This window comes from Lineus longissimus, chromosome 8 (genome assembly GCF_910592395.1).
Source record: "Lineus longissimus chromosome 8, tnLinLong1.2, whole genome shotgun sequence".
NCBI lineage: Eukaryota > Metazoa > Nemertea > Pilidiophora > Heteronemertea > Lineidae > Lineus > Lineus longissimus.
Genome location: NC_088315.1, coordinates 20,654,196 through 20,671,330, shown reverse-complemented (window position 1 = coordinate 20,671,330; position 17,135 = coordinate 20,654,196). Strand labels below are relative to the sequence as shown.

Below are 17,135 nucleotides of genomic sequence, written 5' to 3'. Positions count from 1 at the left end.
CCCTTATTTTGTTGAGAAACGGGTGTGTCCTCGCCTGGTTGTGACATTTAGTTTTGACCCATGTCTGGTAGAGACAAGTGACCTCTGGTTGTGACATGTATTAAAAACGCAATGAACCCCCCCCCCCCCCCCCCGCTATGTTCAGCCCATAATCTCCCCACAAACCATCTCACTCTCATTTGTGGATAGATTCAATAAGTAGATACATTGTTGCTAAGGCTAGCAGACGACCTTCGCTGAACAAATCTCGTTGTATCTCGCCCAATGCGGGATTTCACGATAACTTATTTGTTCGCTGTATCAATACGCAAAAGTTAAGAAAAAAATAAAAAGTCATATGAGGCGAATAGGTTTTATCAAAAAACATGAAACTATACATAAACTGCATTTGTCATCAATTTAGAACAAATTAAGGAATATGATAATGCGTAGACAATTCTATCATGATTTTATGCAACATCTTTTTTAGGCCTCCGCGGAGCTTTGCCTTGTGAGTCGGTCTAACCGCCATAGTGTACGCATAGTGTACTTCCGTGCAAAATGTTGTATGAAATTACCCTTTATAACCGTCATATTCGGCTAAATAAGACTATTTGAATATACAGTCCTACAGGAGATTATACATAACATAAGGGGCCAGATGAACATATGTGCAAAGTGTGATAAATAATCAACAAAATAGCTTTGAAAGGTAGGTTTACTACCCACACCCTAAAATACATTGAATGAAAATACACACACAATCACAGTGCATTTTGTATGTATTGCATGTGTATTATCTGTGCAGTTGGGAATCCTCCTTGAAATCGAATTTACTATTGTATTGTATTGTGCTTATTACTCCGAATATATCGGTATCACATGTAGTAAGTGAGCCATTGATATTGTAAGAACCAGTCCAGATGAGTCGATGATTGTCAATGATAATGGATCCTAACACTAACAGGTTAATAACGACAGTCACAATGTCGGTAGGCCTAGAGCTAACTAAACTTGGCAATCCGCAATGCCACTTCTATTTTTTACGGATGGTTTGACGGTTTGGTTTGTACTGAGGATGGGGGCCAACGGTAACAACGATCAGGGGCTGCCGTCTGCACCAGAAGCACTGATGCTAGATTTTCGTGCACACGTTTTTGTTCCACTAATGAAATTTAGCTTGATTCAGTATACAGTACAGGTCACTCGGTGAGACTGTTATGACTGAGTGTTTAGGTTCACTCTCAAGACTTTGGCCAAATATTCTATGCGTCCCAATATTCTTTGCTGGCGTACTACAGCATTGGCAGCCACCAATGTGATAACATGAAGCTGATGTTCTACTTTATTTCAAAATAGAACCTCCTTGGTAAAATCTACTGTTTGTTGATTTTAACTTTCAGGACACACTCATATCACCTCTTTAGCATCTTGATTCATTCCTGATGATCAGAATTTCAAATAAAACTAGTGTGAGTCAGTGTGAGAAATGAGAAGGAAGTCTGATTGACACTTATGACTTAGTTTTTCACCTGACCTACTTGTTGATAAAGAGTAAATATTTGAAAATCCGGTGTGGCACATGTTATTACATAGTAGTCTATCAATAAATCGCACTGGGGTTGTTGCCATTGATTCTGATTGGAATGTTGTAGGGCTTACAATAAGTCAACCCCACTATCATGGCATACATGTATGTACAACCTCAGTCATGACAGTGGTTGTTGAGATTGAAAGTGGAGATCATAACATTACAGGAGTTGCCTCTGTGTGACCTCTATTGATTTTATAGGTGATGGGAAATAATTATGCAGTTAGGGTATCAAATACCATTCGTATAGTATCTTCCCATGATATGTTGGCTTCCATCCAGCATGATTTCACCTGCATGCTACTGCTCTGTTCAGTTTGTGTGACATGATATTTGTTGTGCGTGGTCAGCAGTTCACATTTGTTTCTTCACTCTGTCTTAGTTCAGGGCTTGACCTGTGATTGGAACCAAAATTGCATTTGGACGTTCTATTCTAAAAATTAGAATACATTCAATTGAGTGTAGTGTACCTCAACACATGAGGAAGCTCACAGTCCTTACATTCTCTGCGTTCTTCCTATTCTAAGGAGGGTATTGAGGATATCGCTATATAATTTCTATCTGATAAGCCAAGACATCCAGATAATCAATAAAATGGGATCAATCGCTATCCAATTGGTCCATCTACATCATGAAGCTAGCGACTGTGATCATCTCGGCTTACACTAACAGTTGTCTGTGGTTCGTCAGTCGGTGAGGAAGTGGTGGTTTGTATGCATGGTTTACCTGCTGTGGTGACTCACCACTCACTGTCACCACCACCCCTGGAATTGCCATCTATCACGTCCTCATTATGATAACATTGCCTCCCATTGAAGGAATGACTGGGTGATCACCGGCTGTGTGTCTGTTTGGTGCTCTGTGTTTACTATTTATAATGTGCAATGTAAGAACTCCAGTCGTGAAGCCAAGGGTGATCTAATGAAGATATCTGAATGCTTAGTGGAGTGGTATTTGATCAGTCATAACATGTAGCTGGGGCTGTGAGGGGTGAACAGGTTTGTAGGGGTGGCTTGGCATGAGGCATTTGCCTGTGTCTGACTCTAGTCCAAGAACAAGATACCTGGATGTAGACATGGTGATCAAGACTTTGCAGAGCTCTAGTTGATGCCAATACATCCTCCAGATCTGTGCTTGGCAGACTCATAGTTGTTTCATCCTAAGTGACATGTGTCAGTCTTTTACCATCCTCTGCCCTCCTAACGGTTGGACGTGTACACAAATACTCCAATTAGTTGCACCTTGAATACAATAATTTACTGCTGGGAAATTAGACCTATGGTATTTGGATAATGACATGTAGGTTGTCAGTATGGTCACTAAAACGAATGTCAGTTCTAGAAGCTTACAATGTATTGTAGTTAGCAGTTTGACTGACTGGCCATAATGATAAAGAAACTGGCTGGTTTTCTGGTCATGGTAACTGCAGGGTAAGAGACACTTGACCCATGATTTCTTGTGCCCTTTCTCACCAACCTTTCCTTGCAGCCATTGGGGATTGATACTGTACTTTGTCAGTTCTCAAAGTTGAACCAACTGTCCTAGTGCTGCTGTGCCTGAGTCACAGTCGTCTACAGTGTTGACATGAACAAGTCTGTCATGAACAGCGTGTTCATTCTTTCGATATTTCCTGAATAATCACTGCCATTGGTACTTCCTGATCGGATGATTTACCATGACCTGTATGAAGTGATTGTGCAAGGTATGTGTTGTATTGAAATCCGTGTGGAATTTTGAACATGATTTGATTTTCTGGTTGTGAAATTTGTCCGGAATCGAAAAGGTTTAATAACAATAATCACACAAATTCATGAGCCTTGTTTTGAAGGTAGATGGAGATGCTTTGCTCTGGTCATAGAAGCTCTCGGCTGGCAGTTTGAACCCAACACTCGGGTCTTTCAGAAAGAGTACGCCATGAATACTTGAGCTGAATTCAGTATAAATTAGGCAGCAACTTTTCCACATTCTCAACAACACTCCAAACTTTGTGGTATAGACATGTGTAGGAAGTACGCCAACATTAGGCAGAGGAGGGTCTCTTGTTAATCTACACATTGGTACATTGTAAGCATGTTGTACATACATGCACATGTCATGCATGTTGTTATATCTACAGTATTAGAGGAAGTTTATGGATTGTTTTAAAGGAATTGGATAGAACTGGGTAATATGATCAGCCACTGTGTCACTCTAAGATTGCTGAGATTAATGCACAATGTCGTGAACCTTTCCTCTCTGGAATGAGTTGATACTGACCTACCTCAAGTGATTGAAGTGGAACATGCAATTTAAAACTGAACGTGCTTTGAAAACTCCAAAGCAGTGTTTGAATTCACAGGATTACGATACTACCTGGCGAGATGAGATGAGTCTGACAAAGTTGCATTGATGTCGGGTTTAAAAAAACAATCAACTGAGTAGTTTCAAAGTACTGTGGGAGTCAGTAGTTCAAGTTTAGGTGCAATATAGCTACTCTCAACCAGTGGTTGTTCAAGGAGTTATTTTTCCTTTGCCACTGTTTAGAAATGGGACAGTTCATGTCTTCAGTGGCAAGGTGCTCATTGCAGTGAGGGAAGCAGCCAGAGCATCCTGTGCTAATACCTCTCAGCTCTCAAACCAACCCATCATGTGTTTAGCTCTGTTTTAAGCTGGACTTTCACCTGGGCCTCTTGGACTTGGAGCAAGGCGCAGCTCAAAACCCTCAGCATCCAAAACTGAAAAGTGGGCAGGGTGTTAGAGTCCATACTTTGGAGAAAAAACCTTGTATATAAACCATTCCCTTGCAATTAGCCCATGAATGTTCATTGATGACTATCTCGGCCGTACACGCCATGCTCTGCTAACCACAATATAGTATCCTTATTTGGCCTTTAGCAGCCGGTTGAATGATCTACCACTCATGGTTATGAACGAGAATACCAAAATAGACCGTTTCACCCTGGATAGCATTCGAACTTTGGTATTTTGATATAATGGAGATAGACCATCATTGTAACGTGCAACTTCTGTGTACAACCAATCTCATTTCATGCCCACTGTGTCCAATTTCAGAGATTTTACGCCACAAGAGTGATATGATAGAAAATATGTAATCTCTGTTTTTGTGTGTTTTTGTGATGGTCTGTTTTGTCACTGTCAGTGTGAGAATAGTTGTGACATGCTGTATTGAATATGAAGCTGTCTCCTGCGATGTGTTTCTTACAATAAGCATTATATACTGTACTGTCTCCAAGCGCTTGACATTCATTCCCAAGCCTGATCCATAAAACCCTACCGGCACTATGAGCAGCCTACAAACCAAGAAGTGCATGAAAAACGTATGACAGTGGCCTTGAGATAATCTCGGCTCTAATTCAAATAATTACTCTGCGCTGCTTTTCATCTGGTAATTACTCACGGGATGAAATGATATGATCAGCTGAATCTCGTGTTCGGTATTCTCAGGGTGACAATGCGCTGAAAGCCGTCCACACTGGTACCAGTTGCGTGAACTCGACAGTTTGCAGAATGGAAGGATGCCAGCACGTGAGGGCAAAAAATGGATCTTGCTAATGACCCCTTGCCCTTATACCTACATGCTTTAAAGTCGTGATAATGCATTGTATTATTATAAGGTTCAGATTCATCATTTGCATTTTCTAGGGAGGAAAATCAGCCTTCCCTTGATGCTTTAGACATATGTATCGTAGTGCTCTATGATTTAACTTATTCTCTCCTTTGTATTTGACAGCTTTCTTCCCCAGTGGTGCTACAACACGTTGACGTCACAGTGACTGGCGTTAACACCTCTCGTCTCCTCACGCGAAGTCTCCCCCTATTGGCAAGATGGGGAAGTTACTCTCCAAGATATTTGGGAACAAAGAGATGCGGATATTGATGCTCGGTCTTGATGCGGCAGGGAAAACAAGTATCCTTTGAAAAGATGAAATGGAATCTGATAACTAAGGCCAATTGTGATTATCTAATTTACAGCAAATCAGCTTCAAGTCGTCATACACATGTCATAGCAGTGTTTATCGTATAATCCATCAATCATGTCAATAGGGATAGTCTCAAAGATTCCTCAAGGATCAGTGTTGTATAAATTCAAATTTGGTGTATCAATGTCTTATTTCAAAAACCATGGCTCGATCTGACACCCTTTGAAACTCATTGCATCTTGTCCTACTTTCTGAAACGTCAACTTAGGCAATCCTCAAGCAACCTCTCCCATCTTCAGCCAAACCTGGCGTTTACCCTTGGTTCATTTCATGGCACTTCAAGTGGCGAGTTGAGTAGGTCGTGTTTACTCACTCACATGAACGGCAACATTTGATGTCTGCAATACCAAGGCTCAGGTTTGCTACAGAGGGCAATAAATGTACGGGGATGAAATGTGGCTGTTGAGAAGTATGCCCTTTTCCATTTCTGTGAAATATGGTGTGGACGCCACTTGATATCCACACTGTATTGCATTGCATGCATGACTGACCTCTTGACCTAGTTAAACCTCTGAATGGCAGCCTTTGATGAGTTCAGCACTAATTGCAGTTGATTGCAAACAGTTCCAATGAGTGCATCGGATTAGTAGGATTAGGACTGGATTAGTAGGATTAGGACTGTTTCTAGGTCAGCCATTATGCTGGCTGTGTAACTTGTCTTTTGGTGTGTGTTGCAACATCACTGGACATAGAAACTGGGTCAGACGATTTGTTTGTAATGATTTACCTATTCATGCCCGCGGTGTTCCAAGTTGAATCAGCCAATTTGTAGAATAGAATGCTAATTTTGTTCTGACTAATTGAATTGGAATGGCTCATTTCTGCTGAGAAAGGTAGCAGTTAATTTACCATTCCCAACCAGAAATGACGTAGTTTGATCTTTAAAACTATAAATCCATTGAACAATGGTACTCCTTTCTTTTGGGGTCCATGATCTGGGATTGTAAACTCGGTCCACTTTCCCAGACTCGACCTGGTTTGATTTCAGAACTTTCTCCACTAGACTGGTTGCCGACCAGGGCAGTGAGTCTCCCCAGTGGGTAAGAGACACTGGCAGGCCATGTCAGCAATACCGTCTGTCCACATCTTCCATTTATCTGTTTAGTCGCCCAAACTGATGACTAGATTTTTGTGCGGACTCAGGTTTTGATGGGTTCTCAAAAGATGTGAATTGTATGAATGCCATGTTACAGATGCAAAGGTTGAGTGGTTGAGTTTGTTTTGAGAACGCGAGGTCTGAAGTTGGTCTTCAGGGAACATGATAAGCATCTGTTGAGTTCCCACTATTGTGGCTCTGAACGGTCCTTCTCTTTGTCAGGTCAGCTGTGAAGCATTAGAGAACTTTATGTCCTCTCTGATCGCAGCAGTCGATGGAAGAACTTGAATTTCTTGCTTCAAAGAATACCCCACGTCTTCTTTCCTGCCTGAACTCACCAGGACCTCCTTGAATCTGACCCCATCCCGTGTCTGTTGTGCCTCAAGCCTTGAGATAAAGGAAATGTTTAGTATGCGTTTCATATCTCAACGATTCACGATACCTCTCAACCTCCCCTGAATAATTTTCAATGAAAGCATTTTCTATCCTTGAACTTGCACACACACTTCCATTGTACGTAGTTTATCATAAATACCATGCTCTGCCCTCAAGGCCAAGTAAAATAAAATCACAGTCTACTTCGAGATTGGTGCTGGTTTCACATTGAAAATTGTTGGAGAGTGGGTTTTCACTCTCCGGAGTTGGGTTTTCACTCTCCGGAGTTGGGTTTTCACTCTCCTGAGTTGGGTTTTCACTGTCCGGAGTTGGGTTTTGAGAGCGGAATCTCTCTTCATACATAAAAACAGCAGCGTATACACTGCTGCTTAAAATTATGAAGGGCAGTACTTGGACAATATTGAACAGCCTTGGCAAGGATGATATTTTAAAAGGGTAGTGATGGGGCTTGTGTGTGATCTTTCCTGGTTTTGTGAATGCCTGTCTATGGAGTTTCAGTTCATCCACACCAACCAACTCACAACCACCAGAAGTTGAAACTGAACAAATGATCCCTTTTCATAATAAATGTATGTCCCTGGACTTTGAATGACCGTCAAGGGTTCCAAATCCACTTTTGCTTGTCCTCCCGAGCAGCTGAATGCTGGAGGCCAATTTCAAAAATAGTTCGACATCGACAATGGACATTATCGGTCCATTCAGGCGTGGATTATGACCATAACAAATCGCTCATCGCTCCAGCCAGCGATCGCCAGTCCATCATCATGTCCAGATACCCCGGTGTGCGATTGGTGGATTAGGAGAGATCTTGATGAATTGAGTTTTGAACAAGACGGGTATAAGTAATAAGGACTGTGTTACTTCGTTTGTTTGTGGTCTTCCAGGTTTTCCAGTCGTTATTTTACTGCCGATGGAGCAATGGGCTTTGTAACTTTGAAATCTGGTTGCAGCAGATTTCATGCAGTGGGCAATTGTTACTGCAAGTGGGAACATTCTTTTTGTCTGTTCTGATGTTAGCTGTAATGAATTTTTAAAAACCAAGTCAAGTCAGGTGCTAGCCGGTATCGTTTTGCCTTGCTTCTCTCATGAAGGAAGAAGTCTGTAATCTCTGAGACCACTTCCCTCAAACCCTGGCCTTGGGCCAATCAAATAAAAAGTTATCCAGATAAAGCTTGGTCAAGATTGTGATAAATCCCATGCATGCATTCTCTCAAAGTTTCAAGTAAGACCAGGAGATGTCATGCATGTGTTATCTTGGTGTGGAAAGTTTACCACTGAGTTGAAGTTTATCTGTGAAAACGTAGCCACAGAGACGGACATGCTGGTTCCACGCTTTACCTGCGATCGCACGCTGCTTACCAACTTCCGACTTGGAATATGTCTTACCTTCAGCTGGAATCAAATGCCTGCATATGAAGTGATTCGGTTGAACTTGATGCAAAATTGAACGATACTTGCAATGATTGTTTTACCGAGTTAAGTATTGGTAGTTCTTGCGAAGTTGACTTGAGGTAGAATTCATTTTATTTCAATGCCAATCAATTCATATTGCAAGTAGATAATTGTGGTGAATGCGCAGGTAAACCGACCAGATGGATTGAGCCAGCTTCTTGTGGTGCATGCATCTCATGCTCCACGCTCCAGCACACATGTGGGTTCAGTGAGCTAGTTTCTTCATTACTGTCGGCTCTCTGTTGAGGGAAGTGACTTTTTTCCCCATTCCTGCAGTGAAAAACTCGTATTGTTGGTTATCTTGTGGCATCAATCATTGTGTCGATAAGAGAAGCGTACCGATGCTTCTTGTTAATTGTAGTTCGGTGTATTAGAGAATCAGAGAATTGGAATTCAACCTATATCTTCCAAAAGAACTAAATGTGTGTCAATACACTCCTCTTGGTCTGACCATGATAACTGAGTGAAGAACTGTCCCGTTCTTTTCTTCCCCTTTGCTGCAACAGTCAGTTCATTCCTGGCTAAAGTCATTCATTGAATTCACCTTGAAGCAAAGGCTGATTCCTCCAAGACGTGATTTCAAAAGAACGACAAAGCCAGAATCCTCCAACACTTGAACTTGAGGCAAGGTCACATTCCTCCTCTGGTGTTAGTAGACTTGACCTAACAGAGTCAGGTGCCTGTCTGATCTTGAGTTGAAGCTCTTCTCGACATTCATATTCAGAACACCAGGGACATTTCTAGTTCTAAAAGTTACTTTATTTCTTTATAAAACTTTGTCAGTGCTGCATAAGTACACAATATTCTGAAGTAGTCTCAACATATTTGTTCGTTTTGACTTCTGGAACCATTTTGCCAACTGATTTCCAGTAAGTTAATTGGACAAATATCATTATCACAGAGTTGGCAGTGTTCCAGTTTGCTCCAATCGTAGGTAAAACAATGCTAACTTTCGCAATAATAAGTATTATATCCTCATTGCATGTTCTTCGTTATTTCCTTAACCCTCGTCCAGCTATTCTGTACAAATTGAAACTCGGCCAATCCGTGACGACCATTCCCACTGTAGGATTTAACGTAGAAACCGTAACTTATAAAAATGTTAAATTTAACGTATGGGTAAGTATCGTGTGCCATGGTTTCTTAGTTTCCATAGTGACAGCAGTGCCCTCCAATTGGCCTTCATGCCCTATCACATCTTCTTTCACCTTCCCCAGTACTCAAAGCTGAAATGACTCTGGGTGCCGTTATAGTTTTAAATGCGAGGCCTGTGACAGCATATTGCAAACAGGGAAAGAGTTCGCCCTCTACGCCAGCCTGGCATGCCTGGCATTAGCAGTCATTCTGAAGGCAAGCCACCTCAAAATCTGTCAAACAAGAAAAGCCAGTTTGGAAATGTGGGTGTACTTGTCAATATTCTCATCAAGAAAAAACTTGCAAGTTAGCCTATATGGTCAGAATTCTACTTCTAAAGTTGTGTGGATAATAAGGTGCTTCACCAATCCTAATTGAATGACAGCACATTGTTGTTCATGCTTGAGAGCTTTCATATACCTGCATGAATGAGCTTTTAAATGTTTTACTATAGGGCCCCTTTAGCATTGTATCTATTGGAAGCCTTTAGCTTGGGTGACCTCATCATTTCATGGTGTAGCCTACATTTGTGCTGCCTAATTGCCCATGACTGCACTACAGTCTGATTGTATGGTGCTGTTATTCCGCAGAGATTAGCTACATTTGTGGAATGTGTGATCTACCAACTGTGCTGATTGCGAGTGGTGAGAATGCCTTGTCTACCAACTGTCATTATGAGAATAACATACACCCTACAGGGCCTGTCTATTCTCTGGACTTTATGTATGTGGGCCTAAGTACAACATGTATCATTGTGTGTTTAGTACATATAACAATCAAATGAGCTAAAACAGTATTTACTCTCAATGGGAACTTTATACAATGATTGCTACATGGCACTTAACTACACTCCGGTAGACCAAAAGTTTGATGTTATGCCTTGATGACGTAGTGTACTACATGTACCAGGATGCGTTACATGGTGCATTGTCACGAATGATGCTGTCAAAAGCCGCAAGCTTGAAGAGATATTTAGTCCCTGACCCGTGTGTCTCCTCCTTTCAAAATCAGTTATCACCTTCCTTCCACCACCAAACATAACACATGAGCAAGTTAAATGTGAAGCTATGCCAAGCTGTGTGATTACATTGTATCACCAGCTCTTGGCCCCATGTGACATTGGCAAGATTGTGGCAAATAGGAATATGATTGAGTGTGTGTATGTCAAATTGCTTATGAAGACAATAAAGAGACCATTACTCGTGTGGTTATGAACAATGAAACAGGCAGCAGTAGAATGTTGCATGGAGTTGCAGGCTTGTGTGTCCCAAGAGCAGCGAAGTCTCGATGGATTCCTGACAGTTCTGTGTCCTCTTTGAGTTAATCATTACTTGCAATCCAGCATTATTCCATTTATCAGTGTCGACAGTGAGGCAGACTGTTCTGTTGAAACTACAAGGTCAGAAGTGACTTGCACTCAAAGAAACTGCTACTTCTGCACAATCTGATTGACTGGAGTAGATTGAGAGATTATCAGCTAATGTTGCCTGTCCTATACTATTTGACAGCTCAAGAGCTGTCTACAGTGCTAACCAAGATTAGTGTTATTGTCTCTATAATTCAGCCTCATTGACCCTCCTTGCTAAGCTACTGAGCACAAGAAGACTTCCCAAGCTCATTCTCTAACTTGACTATCTCTTTCAAAAGGTGCCATAGCTTACCAATGCTACCGAAGTTGCTATCTCAAGGTCACAAACGAAACCTTTGAGGTGCAAGGGAGACCTGGACCACTAGACCACAAGTCTGCGCTAATACCTGATAGTGATACTAGACCAAATCGCTTCAGTTTCCATCTCAGACCAGAGTAGTACAATAGATACGACCTGTGGATGTTACCGGTAGTCTCTGTTGACTGGCCATGTTTTCACTGTTTTATAACAACAGTTGTAACGAGCAATAAGTGATCTAATCGTCATGAAGTCGATACTTGGTTGGAGAACATTCATACACTACAGTTGTGGTCATATGTAAATAGCTGCAGGCATTTTGGCAATAGCTGGCCGACCAGGACAGGGTTATAGGTACATGTTGTATCTTCTTCATGGGCCGCCTATAGAACTTCAAACGGTTCAAAAGCTACGCACGAAGCCACTTTGCACAAATTGGCTTGCGAACATGACCACAGAGGCCAAGGACCACATCTGTAAACAGATAAGGAAGTGGTCAGAAGAGACGGCTTCCGATATCACAACTACACGCTGAACAAGTTTGTCTTGAGACGCTGTGACAAAAACTATTTTAGGCCTGTTTGCAACAGGAAGAAATGATCACGGTCGGGAAACTTGTGAACAGTGATTGCGTGTCCATTGGAAAACTGACTTTGATTTTGAAATGTGTCATCCCCTCTGCTGATGACATGAGCGACAATTATAAATGACCTGTAAATGAGGATAAATGATTATCTCAAATGAGTATTGATATACCATGCTGTAATTGATGGTGGTTAGAATTCTGTGTATGTCACATATCTCTTCCTGACCTTTATGGGCAGTGGACTGGTATTTCCTATCAGTGATATCACTTATCTTGTGAGAGAAAGCGGCAGAAGTTTTGGGTTAATCTTGATTGTGTAATCAGGGAGTATAATCATAATACTACTTTAATATATTACCAGGTAGCAGTGCTATACTGATGCCTGTTTTATCATAAGTATTCACAGAAATTAGTGCTGGCCTTAAAGCAGGCTTTCTGCCCCTCCCCCACAAGAGACCTGCCCTCGGCCCCATGGCCACATTCGGCGATACAACTCCTCTCAAAGCACTTAACTCGAAACTTGTGGCTGTGACTGATTAAGAAATCAGCCAGAAGTCTCAAGTTTGAAGTATTTGCAACAACATGGAGAAAAGAGCTTACCCCCTAGGGGAGGGGCCATCCCTTACCCCTAAGCTGGCGTTTGTGACATGAAATAAATTGGCTGAAAGCAGATATGTGAAGTAAGTCTGGATTACCATTTATTGAGTGCACCAGGACAATAAGAGTGATATCGCTACTGAATCTCCTAGATACCAAGTATGACATCAGCTTGTGTGACTTTCGGCCGTGACATGAATGACTTGCTCACCCTCTGCTCTTTCTCTTCCAGGACGTGGGAGGGCAGGATAAGATCCGTCCCCTGTGGCGGCATTATTACACCGGAACACAGGGTCTCATATTTGTGGTGGACTGCGCCGACCGGGATCGAATAGACGAAGCCAAACTAGAGTTACATAGGATTATTAACGATCGCGAGATGAGGGATGCAATTATTCTTATATTTGCAAATAAACAAGATTTACCTGATGGTAGGTAAAGCCAGCAATAGGTGGCGGTGTAGAACAGGTGTTTGGGGGAAGTGTTTGAAAGTCATCCAATACCAGGCACTGACTTCCAGGCCATCAGAAGTAATCATTGTTCCTCATGCACAGTAGTGTCTGCTGTCATAGAGACAGTGGATAGACAGCAATACTGAAAATGAAGCCAATGCGTGTGATACTTTAAAATGTCTTTCATGAGGTTGTCATGAACTTCTCCAACTCATCTTACCTTTCCAGCTATGAAACCACATGAAATACAAGAAAAACTAGGCCTGACTCGACTTAGGGACCGCAATTGGTACGTGCAGCCGTCGTGTGCCACAACGGGAGATGGATTATACGAAGGACTTACCTGGTTAACATCCAATCACAAATCATGATTATACGGTCACCGTAGTAACAGAGAGAAATTTGGACTCTTAGTTTTACGCTATTCTCTGTGTGTGTTGTGGCAGCCAGCGGGAGGTGTGTGCGGACTTTGTACGGATTCTCAACGCAGGTCTCAACCCTGCCATCTTTAGAACACCATTCTGGTGATTTTTCACTTGCGCACCCCAACTTAAAAATATCGTCCCTGAAAATGTGGTGCGTGAGTGATAATTTTTGCAGGATTGTCACTACTTGTACTGTAAGGTCATTTAGTGAATTGTCAGTCTTGGCAGTGCAGTGTTATTGGTTGGAATCCTATCATTGAGCAGGCCTGGCACAGAATGCTATCCTGTGCTTTGTAAATTGGATAGTGGAGATATGGTTTGAGCGTAAAATCTGCACCTAATCATGCATTACGATCTCCCAGTATTATCGCCCTCGAGCCTTTGTAACTTAAACCGTGGAACTGATTGGAAATCTTAACTCTCATTCAACGAACACCTCTCATCAAGATTCGAGTCCTAATTCTACCAGCTGAGTAGGGACACTTCAAGAACTATTTTTCCGACGGGGTGCAGAAGTGAAAAATCTCCCCATTTTTCACGAAAATGAAGAACTGCTCAACGTTGCCTTTGGTGACGTCCCCAGTCTTCTCAAATTCATCATACATTTGTATATAAAAATTGTATAAACTAATATACAATTATTAATTAAGTCTATTGTAATAATTAATATTATGGTTTATTTTATGTGAAATATGATTTGCCCGTGTAATTACGTCCGAGAAGTTGTTGAGTTTTAGTATGTACCTTAATTCTGTTAGTTGAGTTAATGGGGGTTCGTTTGTGGAATTCAGGGCTTGATAAGTGGGGGTTACATCTGTGGAATTCAGGGGCTTTGCTGTGTTTTGTTAATCAGTGGTTAATTTAGAAAAGGATTGCGTAATTAATGGGCCTATGGCGCCCCTGGCGGAAGGGATGAGCATTAAAGTTGAACACGAAGTTGTGGGTCATGCAGGATTGAAACAAGATGAATAACAACACGGCTGAAGATCTGATAAGTTAGTGCAAGCGCAAGGTTTGGAAGAGCTAGATGAAGGGAATACCCATCTGTACTTGGGCTAATAGCTTGGAAGTATTGAAGCTGGTCTTGGTCAAAAATAGTCCCTATTGCACAATTTTGTCTGAGATCTTGTTGACCTGTGAGTGTTAGACAGCACAGTGTGTCACTGGATGTTTGACATCAAATGTCTGGAAAGATGGTGCCCTTGGTATGGCATGTCTTAAGCGATGGTTCATTCAATCAAACAACACTCACAACAATCAACGGAGAAAAAACCCCCAAAATGATGATCTCAATGTTACTGGTATACTCTTTATGTTGACCCGAGGATGGAGTAGATCCTTGGTCATGTGACCCTGCTACTCTGCTTGGTGGGACTGTGGTTTAGTCCCTTGAAACACTCGGTCCTCCTCGGCGCCTTCACCCAGTGATTGGCTGTGATGAGTTGGCAGGTTATTCAGCTGACCTTTGGCGGTCAGCAAACCAACAACTCACAGACCCAAAATGGGAGAATACCTGTTTTGCTGTGAAGAACTGAGATTGAGTGGTAAGATATAAGTTTTGGTTTGCAATTTGAAACACTACGTCAGAATATTAAGAATGAAGATGAAAATTTGCGAGTTTGTGACGAAAACAAAACACTAAAATGTTAAGGTTCTGTAAATATTTAATTTGAAACCATTCACTGAGTCTAATGAAGCTGCAAATCTCACTCATGTAAGTAACCAATGCACCCAACAATTAGAATACACTGGTCTCGTCATTGACATTCAACAGTCGCCTTGGATGAGCAATTTTGTCGCTGTAAACAATCTCTTGTCTGCTGTTTATTAGTCTCAGCAAGGAGGAATTCTTGTCAAAGGCCCCTTCAATGACCACTGCATCTGAGACACTTTGATCACGTGCGGACTTGAGTCTGACTGCAGGGGCAGAATGTGCTCATTTTGTGGTGAGCTCTTGTGACAACAGTTTTCTCATGTCCCCTGAAAACTTGTTTTCGCCTCATGGCCTCACTGATCTGCTAGAAAGCGTTTGGCATGCTTTTCACGTACTTGCTTAAAAAGTTGATGGAAATGTTTAATAGAAGAAAAGGTCTGGAAAATGCTAAGTGTATTAATAAGATGTGCATTTTGTTGCTTCCTCTTGAGCTCAGGTTTACTGAATGAAAACAGTTTGGATTTAATTGTGTTAGGTTGCGAGTCCCTGGCTTTGGGCTTGATTGAAACTGGTCGCAGGCTAAAACGGTGCAGAACTGAAAGATTGCCTCTGATTGTACCTTGGTCTTGGCTCCTTCTTGTGTATTGATGGTAACAATTCGACGACCGATGGCTTGTGTCAACATTTGCCCTCAGGGGATATTTCACTGTTGTGTTATGGACCATTTGTTACATTGTTTCTGTTTCACCCTGTAGATCTTGTCGCCTCCAGTTGGAAGACCCCTAGCGCTCCCATTTGTATGGTTGGTGCATTCTCAATGTAGCATGCACAAGTTTCCTAGTTCAGTATTTGTCGATCCACTGATAGTTTTATTTCGTCATGTCAATTTGACTTTGCCATGGTTAACGTCACAAGAAAGCTACCCAAGAAGTGAATATTTTGAAAGTCTTGGAAGTCAGAAGTAAATGTAACAACTCCTTGAGTCTTCTCCGCGTGTTTGGTGACAAAATCTTTAAAATTTGGAATTCATTCTATTTGTCACTTGAGGTTTCTAAAGTTGGTGCTTGAACAGGAAGTCCTATCTCCAAACGAGAACCTCTCATCACACTTTCCGCTCGTTTTCCATGGGATTTGACCTGAGCCAATCAGTTTAACTGTTGTCTGAACCTGTTCAATGTCTGTGGACAGAATGCAAACGCTGTTTTAGAAATTGGCGATGCATACTTTTAAAGCCATTTTCTGTTTTGGTGTGTTACCGTTTGTAAGGTGCTCTCCTCAGCCTCAGGTGCTGAACTCTTAACGGTGGTCTATTATACAAGCTTTTTCTTTCCCTATGCCTTCTACTTTTGATTTATAAAAAAATATGCCCTTCTTCGGGACAGCATGTAACGAGACAGTCGACGCAACCAGGCATTGAAAACCAAGTTTTTAAATTCTGTTTCTTAGTGTATATATAGATGGAGATGATTCCCTTGATATGGTATGCACGGGTGACTGAATCACAAAGACAGTTGGACTAACAACCTTTGGTTTCTTGACTGTCAGAGTGACAAGTCATCAAGACTGATCTGTGTTGCTTCCACTGCCCGTGTTGATTCAGTCGCTCGCCTCCACCGTACTTTAAGTATGTTGTACATTGTACTAGTTTAATTACAGCCAACGCATCGTTGGTTGTTTTATCTCACTGTAGAGGGAGCCATTTATACTAAGGACTTTTGTATATAGTACAGGATGCTTTCCGTCATTTATTATAGCGAGGTCAAATAATATTAAATACAGCCATGTAGCAAACGTATTATGGACATTCGTCTTCTCTTTGTTTAATCTCTTTCCTTATTTTCAATACGACCCAGGTCTTGGGCTAGGAGGAGCGTGGTAATCAGATCTTGGTTCGAATGAACGGGAAACACAGCTAGCTCTTTCCACTGGGTGCTGTTATGGTCAGAATGCCATCAGCCATTTTAAAGGCTTTGGAGCTGATGGCGTTTAGAATGGTATCTGCCACCACCCAATCATAGCTAGCTGATCAAGTTCAGGATGCTATCTCTCACAACCAACAAGCAAAATACAATTTGTAGTGTCTTCTCCAGGGTTGTGACTGTCTTCAAAGAGTGTGACTAACAGAC

General features: G+C 41.7%; 1 protein-coding gene across 1 annotated transcript; it reads left to right on the top strand.

Moving 5' to 3' along the window:
- Nucleotides 1-504: 504 nt before the first annotated feature.
- LOC135491986 (ADP-ribosylation factor 6) lies at nucleotides 505-16,805 on the top strand. The gene is made up of 5 exons (XM_064778017.1): nucleotides 505-691; nucleotides 5,301-5,477; nucleotides 9,510-9,613; nucleotides 12,711-12,909; nucleotides 13,159-16,805. The coding sequence occupies exons 2-5, from the start codon at nucleotides 5,396-5,398 to the stop codon at nucleotides 13,299-13,301; spliced, it is 528 nt and encodes a 175-aa protein (XP_064634087.1). The 5' UTR covers nucleotides 505-691; nucleotides 5,301-5,395; the 3' UTR covers nucleotides 13,302-16,805.
- Nucleotides 16,806-17,135: the final 330 nt, after the last annotated feature.

Bases quoted from the DNA above. Each gene is read 5' to 3' on its own strand.
- LOC135491986 (XM_064778017.1), top strand. From the start codon at position 5,396: ATGGGGAAGTTACTCTCCAAGATATTTGGGAACAAAGAGATGCGGATA. The intron at 5,478-9,509 runs GTATCCTTTGAA...ACCCTCGTCCAG, and splicing joins TGATGCGGCAGGGAAAACAA to CTATTCTGTACAAATTGAAA. The intron at 9,614-12,710 runs GTAAGTATCGTG...TTTCTCTTCCAG, and splicing joins ATGTTAAATTTAACGTATGG to GACGTGGGAGGGCAGGATAA.